Source organism: Rhamphochromis sp. 'chilingali' (assembly GCF_963969265.1).
Source record: "Rhamphochromis sp. 'chilingali' genome assembly, chromosome: 19".
NCBI lineage: Eukaryota > Metazoa > Chordata > Actinopteri > Cichliformes > Cichlidae > Rhamphochromis > Rhamphochromis sp. 'chilingali'.
In genome coordinates this window covers 23127064-23141073 of record NC_137946.1, presented here as the reverse complement: position 1 = coordinate 23141073, position 14010 = coordinate 23127064, and the positions used below count along the sequence as shown (strand labels likewise).

Here is a 14010-nt window from a genome sequence, read left to right as displayed (position 1 = left end):
TGTAATTTGTTATCTGGGGGTGTTGATAAATTAGTGTTCTCTGTTACAGTGATGTTTCCTATTAGTCATGATCTGAGAAGGTCTTTTTCCTATGTTTGTGTCTTTGCTCAGACATCAGAGTGGAGGAGTAATTTTAAAGACCAATATACACAGAAAGCATTTTATCAACTGTTTTTGCTGTCAGTCAGTAGTGTCTGGATTTCATCAAGTGTGCCCATCGACACGCAATCTAAAACCTGTCGTGCCCTCTAAAATCAATGAATGAAAAATGGTAAAAGATGATTTATTCTGCTGAGCCATCATCAAAACCGTTTTTATATGGGAAATTTTTCCATCAATCTGGTGTAGACAGTGGGTCTGGCTGCCTTCCTTAAGGTCCGCTTTGGAAGACAGCTTGTTCTCAGGACAGAAACACTAAACAGAGGCCTGAGTCAGTGGGAATTAACTCAGGTAATGTGGATTCCCAGTAAGTGGTGTTCTGAATACAGACATTACATTGCTTCAGTGAACATCATTATTAATAGCTAATTTTCATGGACTGCTAATTCATAAAATGTACAAAAACTATCCTGTAAAGCATAAACCGGGTAAATGAAGAGAGTTCTTTGTATGATACAGGGTTGCTGTATTGTTGTCTGTTACTATGTCACGAGTAAGGCAGTTTTTTTTTAACATTTTGCACACTCAATGTACTTAATGTATTTTGGCAGCAAACGTTAGCCAATAATGGAACATCTCATGCACTTTGAGTTATTCAGCAACTTAAAATAATAACATTTGGCAGTAGGCACACTTTTATTGGCTCTCTGAGTTGTGGTTTTGCCATAACAGCAGATATTTCTGCCTGAAAAGCACTTGACTTGCATTTTGAAAATTAAGTAAGGCATCAACACAGCAACATACAGTGGGGCAAAAAAGTATTTAGTCAGCCACCGATTGTGCAAGTTCCCCCACTTAAAATGATGACAGAGGTCAGTAATTTGCACCAGAGGTACACTTCAACTGTGAGAGACAGAATGTGAAAAAAAAATCCATGAATCCACATGGTAGGATTTGTAAAGAATTTATTCGTAAATCAGGGTGGAAAATAAGTATTTGGTCACCTCAAACAAGGAAAATCTCTGGCTCTCACAGACCTGTAACGTCTTCTGTAAGAAGCTTTTCTGTCCCCCACTCGTTACCTGTATGAATGGCACCTGTTTGAACTCATCATCTGTACAAAAGACACCTGTCCACAGCCTCAAACAGTCAGACTCCAAACTCCGCCATGGCCAAGACCAAAGAGCTTTCGAAGGACACCAGGAAAAGTATTGTAGACCTGCACCAGACTGGGAAGAGTGAATCTACAATAGGCAAGCAGCTTGGTGTGAAAAAAATCAACTGTGGGAGCAATCATCAGAAAATAGAAGACATACAAGACCACTGATAATCTCCCTCGATCTGGGGCTCCACGCAAGATCTCATCCCGTGGGGTCAAAATGATCATGAGAACGGTGAGCAAAGATCCCAGAACCACACGGGGGGACCTGGTGAATGACCTGCAGAGAGCTGGGACCAAAGTAACAAAGGTCACCATCAGTAACACACTACAACGGCAGGGAATCAAATCCCGCAGTGCCAGACGTGTTCCGCTGCTGAAGCCAGTGCATGTCCAGGCCCGTCTGAAGTTTGCCAGAGAGCACATGGATGATACAGCAGAGGATTGGGAGAATGTCATGTGGTCAGATGAAACCAAAGTAGAACTTTTTGGTATAAACTCAACTCGTCGTGTTTGGAGGAAGAAGAATACTGAGTTGCATCCCAAGAACACCATACCTACTGTGAAGCATGGGGGTGGAAACATCATGCTATGGGGCTGTTTTTCTGCCAAGGGGACAGGACGACTGATCCGTGTTAAGGACAGAATGAATGGGGCCATGTATCGTGAGATTTTGAGCCAAAACCTCCTTCCATCAGTGAGAACTTTGAAGATGAAACGAGGCTGGGTCTTCCAACGTGACAATGATCCAAAACACACCGCCCGGGCAACAAAGGAGTGGCTCCGTAAGAAGCATTTGAAAGTCCTGGAGTGGCCTAGCCAGTCTCCAGACCTCAACCCCATAGAAAATCTGTGGCGGGAGTTGAAAGTCCGTGTTGCTCGGCGACAGCCCCAAAACATCACTGCTCTCGAGAAGATCTGCATGGAGGAATGGGCCAAAATACCAGCTACTGTGTGTGCAAACCTGGTAAAGTAAACGTTTGACCTCTGTTATTGCCAACAAAGGTTATGTTACAAAGTATTGAGTTGTATTTTTGTTATTGACCAAATACTTATTTTCCACCCTGATTTACGAATAAATTCTTTACAAATCCTACCATGTGGATTCATGGATTTTTTTTTCACATTCTGTCTCTCACAGTTGAAGTGTACCTCTGGTGCAAATTACTGACCTCTGTCATCATTTTAGGTGGGGGAACTTGCACAATCGGTGGCTGACTAAATACTTTTTTGCCCCACTGTAGATGGAACTGGCGCATTTGATAATGGCCGTAGTCTCTGGCAGAGGGTAAACTGTTGTGTCAGGGATGACCTTAATGTCAACACATCTTGACCTTGCCCTGTGGTGGAGCAGTATTAGAAAACTATGTGGATGAAAACAGCCAAGGAGAAAAGAGGAGTACGCAATGCCCAAGCTCTGGTGAAAAATGAGGCAGGAAGCATAAGGAGGACGCGTGCTGAAGACTATTTCCGTCCTGTTATTTTTAAAGAGACAGAGGGCAACAAACCCTTAACTGTATCATTAAAGGTAATTACAAAAAACTATATATTGAGTTATAAAAATGTCAGTTTATAGAAACACCTCTTACCTGTGTATGATGCGCTTGGTGCGGAGATATCCCAGAGCCAGAGCCAATTCACAGATGTAGAGTTTGACAGTGCTCTCTGAGAAGTGCACATTCTGCTGGAGGTGGTAGCGCAGGTCTCCGCCCAGAAGCAGATCCACCACCATAAACATGTCCTCCTCATCTTGGAAGGAATACCTATAAAGAAAGATAAGTCACAAAGAAGAGTGACATGGTAACAAAGAGTCAGGGAAATGGCAAAGAAAACTGGAGAAAGAAATAAAAACTGAGGAGACATGTAAGAGGAGGAGGGAAAAGAACTAGGGAATCAAGGGGTGATAAACCCATCAGCAAAAAAATAAGATAACAAGCGCAAATTGAACTCATGCCAGGTTTGTGCACCTCAGGCAAATCAACCTTTTTAAGATAGTGTGTAACACCTTAGTATAAAAAGTTTGACAAGAACAAAGAGTTCAGCAAAACCTTTCGGGGTTTTAACAACATGATCTCTATTAAAAACAACCTCGGAAGCCTTGCATACTCTCAGAGGACAGGTGCTCCTCTAAGTCCAGGCCTAAAGAAAAACACTCATCACAGTCTTTCACATTGCAGAAAATGCTGTCTACGTGACGCCTGTGGCAAAGTTCATTAACCTTCTGTCAGGGTTGGGGGTTTTTGTTCTCTCCCTTCCTCTCTCTTGCCTTTTCCCCTTTTCACTGCTCTCAGGTGATGTTTGGGATGGTTCCCTGATCAGTTCCCTAATCTTACTGTAAACTGAATGCTTTGGTCTAGGTCGTTATGACACTTTTAAGGCTCAGAGAAATGAGAAAATCCCACAGAAGTGGCTACACAGGAGGCATGTGAGACAGCTAAAACAACACTCTTGGTTGAGCACTTTTGTACAGCTTAAAGAAGAATTCCAGGTGTTTCCCCCATCCATGTGGCTCCATGGGTACAGGTATGTTTAGGAAAATGTTATGTTGCACAAATGTTACATGAATGGGGTTTATTGGATTGACTGAAAAGCCATAACTGTCAGGGTCCTGGGTCTCCTGACCCAGCGTTTTAGTTCATTGTGATTTTTGTATTATTGTACTTGGTGTGAGTTTCTATGGTTTCTAGTTTCGATCTCTTGCCCTTCATGTTTCTCTATGTCCCCTCTGTTCTGTGTAAGTCTGTGTCTGCATGTTTGAGTTCCCCTCTGTGCCTCTCGGTTCTTAGAGTCCTCTGCCTTATGGTTTATGTCTCTGTGTTTCTTAGTTGCTGTCTCCACTGTGTCAAGTTTGCGTCTCTGTGTGATCCTTCCTGTTTTACTTTGTAGGTCCGTGTCTTATGTGAATGTGTCCTGCTTTACTTGTCTCGTCAGTTCTAATTTCCCCCAGCTGTGCCCTCCTTCTGTGTCTCATTCTCCTCGTTACTTCCCAGTGTATTTAGTCCCTGTGTTTCTCTGAGTCAGTGTTGCGTCGTACCCTCAACAAGCTGTGTGTGTTTTGCCTCCGTGTTACCAGTGTTTTGTTTCCAGCTCCAGCTCTAGCTCCAGTTCAGTATTTCTGCTTCAGTGTTTTGTCCACCAGCGTTTTTGTTTGTCCTTTGGTGAGTTTAGTTTAGTAAGAGGTTTTCCCAGCAATAAAGCTGCGCTTTAAGTTGAACTTCTGTGTCTGAGTCCTGCATTTTGGATCCACCACTCCTGCTTGCCTGCCTGCCACACAGCCAACCATGACAATAACAATGGGAAAATCCAGGCTGAAATGCAAAATTCTCCTCTAAGATGACAGTTTACAGAAAATAGACATTGGACAATGTCTACTTTTACAACCTTATTTGTTTGGGTCATAATTATTAATCATAATAACCTGTCAGTCAGTCTTAATAACTATCATTCCATCCATCCATCTTCTTCCGTTTATAAAGACCAAAGTACTGCACAAAGCCTTCAAATTACATATAAATACACCTGAGATATACTTAAGTACATCATCACTCGATTTAAAAATATAATGTGAGCCACTATCATCCTTACACTTGTATGGCAAGGATAAAAAATGTGCCTTTTTAGTTGTCTCCACATGACATTGTATCATGAATAGCTTGCTAACTATTCTTGTTTCCTCTTAAATTTTCCGTGGGCTCAATTTTGCATAGGTTTTACAGTTTTTACAGTACACGGTAGTTAATATTTGCCTATATATAGTCCTGTATTGGTGTTAATCTGTGAAGAATGCGCTGAGTGTGACTGCGGTCATCAGTCTGCTCATCCCTGAAGCTCCAGCATGCACAGCCAGCCTGTCTCAGCGAGAAGTCCGCTGCGTTGCACTTTGAGTAGCTGTTGCACAAATAATTGATTTTACATGCTGAGCTTCTCACCGGGGATGCACTTTTTGTTCACTCCATTTAAACAATGACTTAATTAGTTTCTCACCCACGACTAATTTATGCAAAAATTGTATAAAAAAATCGCAGATGCCTGCTTTTTTTTCCAAAGCTCGCCTAGGGTTTTGTTCTGCATACAGTTGGCAACACAGTGTCCTACATTTCCACGTTCATATCTTGCATAAAATATCAGATCTGCTGCTACACTCGATTGAAATGTGGATTTAATCGGATGCAAACAGCCTACAGCTGAAATTGTTGCATCTTTGAAAAGAGTATTTCTGTTATTGCCGGCAGAAAAGGATCATCTTGGCTAAAAGTCAAAGTGTAATGACCAAGGATGTCTTTTTTTGGCTGTATTGGTGAACACCCTGAAGGTGAAGCTTTTCTAAACTGGATGGATGGAGATTGATTAAGCTGACTCCAAACTGTCTACTACGGCTCAGATAATGCTGAGACCACTCAACATCTGATTGCCGCAGCCTCCGAGTTTGGAAATACTATCTGTGGCATGGACATCCTGGAGATGCATATATTTATATGCAACAATAAATATTTATCCTAAAGATAATCCTATTTCTGACTCTCTTTAGGATATCCTATTTACCCAAAAGTCAACTACATTGAATCAGGCAAAATATGTTATTTTTGCACCAACGAGGTGATTCCAAAAGAGATCTATGCCAAAAACCTGTCATATCTCAGTATGGTGTGCAAGATATCCTTAAAAATGTGTCAAGCCAAAACAAATCTACAGCAGATTAACAGAATCTGGAAGTCATGTCCTTATGAATAAGAAAATAAAAGCCTCATCAGAAAGTCTCAGTGTGTGTAGATGTAGGAAAGGCTGACACACATCATATTACAGAAGAATTTTAGTGAAAATCAGTGCAACAGTTCTTATGGAGTGAAAAACCCATATTTGAAATTGGCAAGAGGTACAACAGCAAGTGTTTAAAGCCATCTGTAAAACACAGTGGATGCTCTGTCATAGTTTTAAGACTGATGGAACTACGAAGGCAGAAACGCATCAGATTTTAATCCAACAATAATGTCATCTGGAAAGTATCTCTTTGTTAACAGCTTCATTTTTCAGCATAACAACGATGTCAAACAAATTGCCAATGTAGTAAAAGCATAGCTGGATGGAAAAACACACAATGGAACGCAATCAGTCATGGATTGGTCTCCCTAGAGCCTGGACTTCAATAATGTGGGGGGTCATCTCGGCACAGAATAGAACAAAAGGCACCCAAACGTCAAAGAAGTACTTTGAAAGTCCTTCAAAAACTCTAAAGAACGATGTCTTAAAGAAATTACAGAGAAGCTTGTCTAACAGAGTTCAGGTTGCGATGAAGAATAAAACTGGTCATAATGAATAATGACGCATTGTACAAAAGCTGTGCTGGGACAATGAGAATAAAAATGTATTCAGAAAAGAGGACCTTTAACAGGAGTCTACCAAGATTTTATTCTGGAAAAGAAAAGTTTCAGCAGATATAACTAGAGTGACAGAGTGGTTTGGCATGTATGCTTGTGTGTGTGCATAAAGATGAAAGAAAGGAAGAGTGAGTTGGAAAACGATATGACGCTTAAGTCTGGCACAGAAGGAAGAGACACACATCAAACCCGCATCATATTAACACCACACTCTCTGCATTGCTTGACTTTGATGCAGGATTTGTAGTTTTTTCGGATGACACAACTCCAACTGTGTTCAGGGAGAGTAAAAATGTTCTAGCTAATTATATTGCTCTAGTTCTGTTTACAAAGATATGTGAAGAACTAATGAACCACACATTTGGATATGCCAGTCTAGGTGCTATCCTGTTACTGCGTACTTCAATTACAGAAGAATTATAGAAAAATAAACTGTAAGGAGTTAAATAGCAGGAACAAGTATGCAAATTTTTAAATGCGATGCTGAAAATGTGTGAAATACTGATGACTGAAAATCTGAAAATCTTGCCAAAGACTCCAAACCAAGATAGGAAAAATAGGCCTTTTTTTGTTTAAAGTGTGCGCCAGATAACTTTTAGTGATTGTCGGATGGACTCTATTTTTACTCCATCTACTAATCGTTTGATTGACTGTCTTTGCTTCTCATTTGCTCTCTTGCGGTAAAGAATACAACAGGACTCTGTCACAAGTATTTAGGAGACACAAACGGGACATTAATTGCTCATTTTTCTTGGCCACAAAACAAGAAAAGGAGTTACTTGTTTAATATGTATACAAAGAGATGATTTCTTCTAATGTGCTGAGTTCAGCAACTTTTTTTAAGACAGGGGAATTGATCTTTACATCTGAATTAAATGTGCTTCTTGCTAATTTATTCATTACTACTAACTATTTAATAATTATTTATTTTATGTCATGTATACTAGAGATATCATGAGCCAATCTTATGGATTTCTGTTTGTGTCGATTTAGGTATATTTTAATAGGCTAAAATACAAATATGAGAAAAAAGGGTCACAAATATTGGACATTCCTATTCTTTGCATTTAATTCATTATACATCCAAATAGTTCATTAATTACCAATTACATGCCAGATACCATATGCATTTAGGCATGCAGATATGGTCAAGATCACCTGCAAAAGTTCAAAGCAAACATGCGAATGGGGAAGAAAGGTGACTTAAGCAACTTTGAATGTGGCATGGCTGCTGGTGCCAGATGGGCCAGTCTGAGTATTTCAGAAATTGCTGATCTACTGGAATTTTCATGAAAAACCATCTGTGGGTTTTACAGAGAATGGTCCAAAAAAGAGAAAATATCCAATGAGCATAGATCTCTGGATGAGATTGCAGTGAGGTGATAGGAAGGCAACAATAACTCAAATAACTACTCGTCAAAGGAAAACTGGACAACTGAAAATTAGATTGTTGCATATTCTGGTCATTCTTAGTTTCTGCTTCAACATTTGAACAGCAGTGTCAGAATTTGGCATAAAAACAAAATGAGAGCATTGATCCATGCTGCCTTGTATCTTGTATTCAGGATGTTGGCATTGGGGTTATGGTGTGGGGGATAAATGCTTAGCCCCCTTACTACCAACTGAGCATCATTTAAACACCACAGCCTACCTGAATATTGTTGGTGAACATGTGCCTCCATTTATGACCACAGTGTGCTAATCTTCTGTTGCGTCTAGCAGTACAATGCACCATGTTTCAAAGCTCAAATCATCTCAAACTGGATATTGAACATTACAATGAGTTCACTGTACTCATACGGCATCAGTCACCAGATCTCAACCCAGCAGAGAACCTTTGGGATGTGGTAGAGCAGGAGATTTGCATCATGGATGTGCAGCTAAAAATCTGCAGCAATGTTACCGGCACCTTCCAGAATCGAGGCCATGAAGAATTAAAGCAGGTAACAGAAGGACTAAGGTGTATCTAATAAAGCAGTGTGTGAGCATAATTTTTTTTTAAATGTTTCAAAATCAAACTGTGGATGGCGCTCTCACTTTACCTGCATTACAGGATTTAAATGTTCCTGTCATTTGTTAAAGGAAAAAAGAAATACAAGAGTTTTTTGAGGGATGGGTTCAGTTGGTTGGTAGATTATCAATGGTCAGTATAACGATGTATTGTAATAACACATACGTTAATATGAAAGTTCAATGTATTACTTGTTCAACTACTTGATGAGTTCACAACTTTGTGTTGGCTTCAGGGCAGCGAGGCCATCAAGTTAATCGATATCACTCTAGAGCCGTCCGTGAAACCAGTTTAATCGAGTAGAAAACCAACTCTCACGCTTGGCTGAGGTTTCCATGTTTTCCTGTCCCACTAGGATTTCCGTCAAAGAGACAAGGTGGTAAAAACTGAAAGGGCTTAGCCATAAATGGGGGGTGGGGATGGGGGGGTGGGGTGGAAATGGAGGAGTGACTGACTTTCCAAAGACTTCCACATAAAAGAGACAAACCATCGTACACTCACACAGACCTATCTGTTTTTATGGTTGTGGTTTTTGCGCTGCGATTAGAGTGCATTAAGTATTTTGTTTTTTAATGATAGTTGATAATAATCAACATTGATCCGGAGACGACTGACTTAGTATTAATACAGCTCTATAATTCAGCTATTTCAGCACTCTCTTCAAAAAAGAAAGAAAGAAACGGTGCTTGTGAATGTGCTCTCCCTCTCAGTCGCTCTCTGACCATGGGGAGCTGGTACTTGGAAGGCAGTTGAATATGAATGAAGTCTTTAGTGACCTGCTGCCACTGCTGTCAAAATGAATTAGAAATGGCACTGATTATGTTGTTTGCCACAGGTAGAGTCTGGGTCACAGAAGCTACCTGAGTTACCACTGACGCTGTCTCATATTAAAACTGTGCATTGCGCTGATCACTGTATGTAAACGAAAACAACCCTAGCAACTTAGAGAACCCCCCTTTCTAAATAACCTTGTTTTTAAAAGTGGTAGTCCAATCACAGCTGTAGTTGTTTGCTTTTTCTTTTCTGAACACATTTTTTGTTGTATCCTAGATTAATAGCAGCTAGACAGATAAAGTTTCACAAAACTTGTTAATAATGGATGACATAAACAACATAATGGCATGAAGATGAAAAGCTGTACAAGAATGAAATGGAAAATAATCAGCCAGTAATGGGAGTCCCGTCTCCATTTGCCGTTGCACCTGCAGAAAGAACAGACATCCACAAGCAAATAACGCTGTTGATGCTTCAACCACAGTTGTGGGCTGACAGAAGCCAAGAGTCATCAGGCTGCAGATTAGCACCTGTGCATTACGTTGAAACTGTGAAAAACTTTTCATTCGCTTTCCTGGCATCGAGCCTGGTGTCTCTGTGGCGCGCTAGCTCTCTCTGTTTCCTCAGCTTGTCTTTTAACCGCTCCCACCTCCATAATATTCTTTCTTTCTGTACCTAGCTCTACTGTGCCACACATGCATTTCAATGTGACCCTTTGGTGGCTTTCAGGCAGCCGGTCCGATGGGAGAGCATCCGCCATGGAGCTTTTAGAAGCAAAGACACCCCGGGCCATTTTAGTAATGGAAGAAACCACAGGGGCTCACAACCTAATGGTAACGTGTCCTTACAAAAAGACTCCCTTTTCCCTCTGTCAAAGGTAACAGTTATGACATGTAAGGCTACACAGTTAATGAAATAATACTGAATATGCTGCAGTTTCCAAAGGCCTTATATTTTCATCACAATATAAAGCGCCCTGAGATGACTTTGTGTTGAATCAGAGCCATATAAATAAAACTGAATTGAATTTCTATACGGTATTGAATGAAACTCTCATCTAGTACATACTTAAATAATAAAAGGAAAATAATATAGCCACTGCCTCACTTGTGTTTCTAACACTAAATTTAATATTGAAGCACTTACGACAGACTTTTGGTCTTTGCAGTAATCCATCTTCCATACACCTTTTGTGAAGTTAATGAACTAAAACTCCCTCTAAACTGCTGAGTGATTTTTGCTCATTAACATTTATCTATTGAATGCCCGCACCATAACAACCACACCAGTGAATCTCAGTGATAAAATGCCTAATCAGGACTTTGTTGTTCACCACAGAGTAATGCAATTATAGTGATCAGACATAAATACTATACAGATGCACACACGCCTAATCTGACCACCACACCTTGTTTGAAATGGGCAGAGAGAGTCAACCGCTCAGACTGAGACATGCCGGATCGATGCCGACAGCCCTCCGACCTTCCTCCCACCCAATCTTCCAACACCTCCCTGTGACTGACAGCTTCCATCAGTCTGCGTCTAAAAAAAGAAGTGCATTGCTAAATTCTTGCCCTCAAATATATAAACTATTACACTTAAACAAGCAATAAGAAATACTACTTCAATAATTTAGCAAATGATAAAAATATTAATCAACTAACTTTTTTTGCATTTTTTTATCAGCAGGTTTTCCTACTTGTGTGCTTGAGTCTTCAGGGAATCAGCAACCGTGTTTGATTATCATATTTTCTGATTCAGGTCACCTTGACTGAAGACCAAATAATTGACGTGCTGACATGTTGCCTTCAAGCATTCAGCGATGGCTGCAGTGTTAAAAGTAAATTGAGGATTTCACACACAAATTTCGCAGATACACAAGGATATTGTTTGTACCTGACGTTCAAGAAGGCCTCGTTACAGTAATCGTGATATTCGAGTCTGGAGCTGGGCTTTTCTTTGGTTGTGCCAATCTTCTAAAATGCATCCTGTTTCTAAGCAGACTGTAGTTCTGCAGAATACAATGTGTCTGGTTTGCGGAACCTTTTATATATGGATTCTTAGATGAATAGTCCTCTTTTTTGCCTTTTTCTGTGTGTGTGTGGGAGGACATCGTGGCTTCTGAGAACAAAGATGCACATGAATGAGAAATGATGAATGATGCCTTTTTCTGCATAGAAATCTAGTGCATTAGTAAGATTACATAATGCAAAAGAGGGACTCCCTAAAGCAAATGAAGCTTTTACTTCACAATGTCTCAGACTTTTGCTAATGTGCTTCTTTCTTTCTGCCTTTGACTGTTATACAACTATTTTTTTTATAATTGGCATGTTATATCATGAAGGTATTGGTTCCAGAATTTAGCAATGTCAATTAGAGGTCAAACTTTATATCAAGGTATTAAATTTGTAATAACATTTTATTGATGCAGGCAACTTACAGGTGTAAGTGTAAGTAAATGAAGAGCATTTTCCTTTCTTCTTTCCCATGAGCTTCTGTCACTGATGACACAGTTCGTAATTGAAACGAGGTGCCAGCAGGAGAAACAACAACATTATCTCCAGTGACACAGCCTAAGGCCTAGCCTGTTTCCCTGGAAATTTTAAGGAATTGTAACATCACCGACAAACACTTCAATATCTAAAGTACAGTAGCCTAACCTTGTAACTCTTCAGGAGTCTGCACGATATTGTCATTTAATAAAACTGAAAAATATTATCTATGCCTGGGATGTTACATTTTAGTTTGAGCTTTTTAACCAGCTGCCTGAAGCCTTGTTTTTCCACCACGTAACCACAGCAGTATTTTCCACCTACTGTTTGCCCTTTCTGTCATATGGAGTATAACTAGTGCTAGTATCTCCTCCTTCGTAGGCTGACTGTACTCATTAGTGTGTGTTCTTGCCTCAAGTGGTGAAACAAGTTTGTTGTTTGCACCTGTAGCTGGAACAATTTTCTTGCATATTTTGCAGCATAATGTGGTTTGCTGGAGGTTATTGAAGTAGCTCCCTTCTTAGCAACTAAACTGCCATCAGAGGCCGCTCTGGCTCTCAGACATGCCTGGGCTGGTCTCATTGTTGTGCGAATTAGCATTGCTATAGCAATGATACAGCGATATGACGTTTTTATTAAATTTGTAAAAAATGATACCAGTATTATTGCGGGGATATTGGATCAGCCCTAGATGTCATTATGGAGACTTCTGAAGTACTAAAGTAAGCCCACAACAGTCAAAATTACTGCATGACTGACTTTCTCTGCTTGAGGCTAGTGTTGCTCACAAACAAAACGAGTGCGCAACCAGTGCTCAACATTTCCAATACACTAAGCAACAAACAAGCTCTTTGAAAAAAGTTCTTCCTCTGTGTTATACCCTCGTCAACAAACAAATCGAATGCTAAATCCACAGTTAAACAGGCAGCAAGCCTAAAAGCTGAAACTTGCAGCCTCTCTGTGTTCCTCGCAGCATGACTGTACAGTATCCCTTCCCTTTTAGTCAAAGGATTGTAATGCCAACGAGTGGTTGACACCACAATGTTTGACTTTCATGCCCAACTGGCTGCTTTACTGTTTGTGGTGCGATCAAAACCAATACTTTTTACATTTTAAATGCATAACATGGCATAAATAGCTTTGTTTTCACTCCTGTCTCTCAAATGCATTGCTGTTTGGCTGCCCAGTTTCCAGACATTCTGAGGCAATGCCCAGTCGCAAGTGCAGTGGCAGCAAGAGGAGCAAAAAGGAAGTATAGCAGGTGGTGAGGGAGTGAAATAGGAGAGGTGAGAGAAGACACGTAAGAGGTGACTGAAAAGAGGAAGAGGAGAGGACAGCCAGGAGGCAGCTTTCTGCATCTAACTGGCTCAGTGCAGTTCATACGCTTGCAGGTAATCTCTCCCTCTCTCTGACCTTGAGCACTTACCTCAGGACAATCATAACTTATGCCAACTCAACATGAAAGAGAGAGAGAGAGAGGGAGGGAGAGAGGGAGAGAAAGAGAGTGGGCATAGCGCTGACCCAAGCACATCTCTAGAGGATATCACCCCCACCCTGAGGGGCTTACACTGCCAACAGCATTAACTTCCTTTTTTTTTTTTTCATCCAACACAGCATGCAATCAAGCAAGAAAGCAAGCACTGGTATTGTTTGTCTGATGAGTCCGTACACTGCACAGACTGCACTGCACTCTGCCTGTGTCTTCTTTTCTTTTTCTGTTTTCATGTGTCCATCTATCCTCTCCTCCTCTCCTTTTTTGAAAAAATGTGCTTAAATGACTTGTTATTCATTCTCACCAAAGTAGGTTTTATTTCCATCATATAGGTAATTTAAAATTAAGCATTAATTTTGTCAAACTAGCAATCAATTATATAAAAGTGACACAATGGATAAAGAGTAGAAAACAAAATACCTGATACCTCACAAGTGTTCAGAAGGACATACCTTAAAATCAAAAAAATATGTAAGAGGAAATGATAATAATAATAATCATCACTATCATTGTAACAGAACTGAACAAACAACTATCTTTCAATCTTTAAAAAACAGACTGTGTGTGTTGTTGCTGTTTTTCTTCGTCTTTGGAAAGACATCTTTCTG

At 40.2% G+C, this 14010-nt stretch overlaps 1 protein-coding gene across 2 annotated transcripts in view; it reads right to left on the bottom strand.

Moving 5' to 3' along the window:
- stk32a (serine/threonine kinase 32A) overlaps positions 1-14010 on the bottom strand; it is an 80306-nt gene that overhangs the window by 54691 nt on the left and 11605 nt on the right. For both annotated transcript variants that reach the window (XM_080866247.1, XM_080866248.1), the window contains exon 5: positions 2848-3021. In XM_080866247.1, the coding sequence (XP_080722373.1) occupies positions 2848-3021 (174 nt within the window). The remainder of the gene's footprint in view (positions 1-2847; positions 3022-14010) is intronic.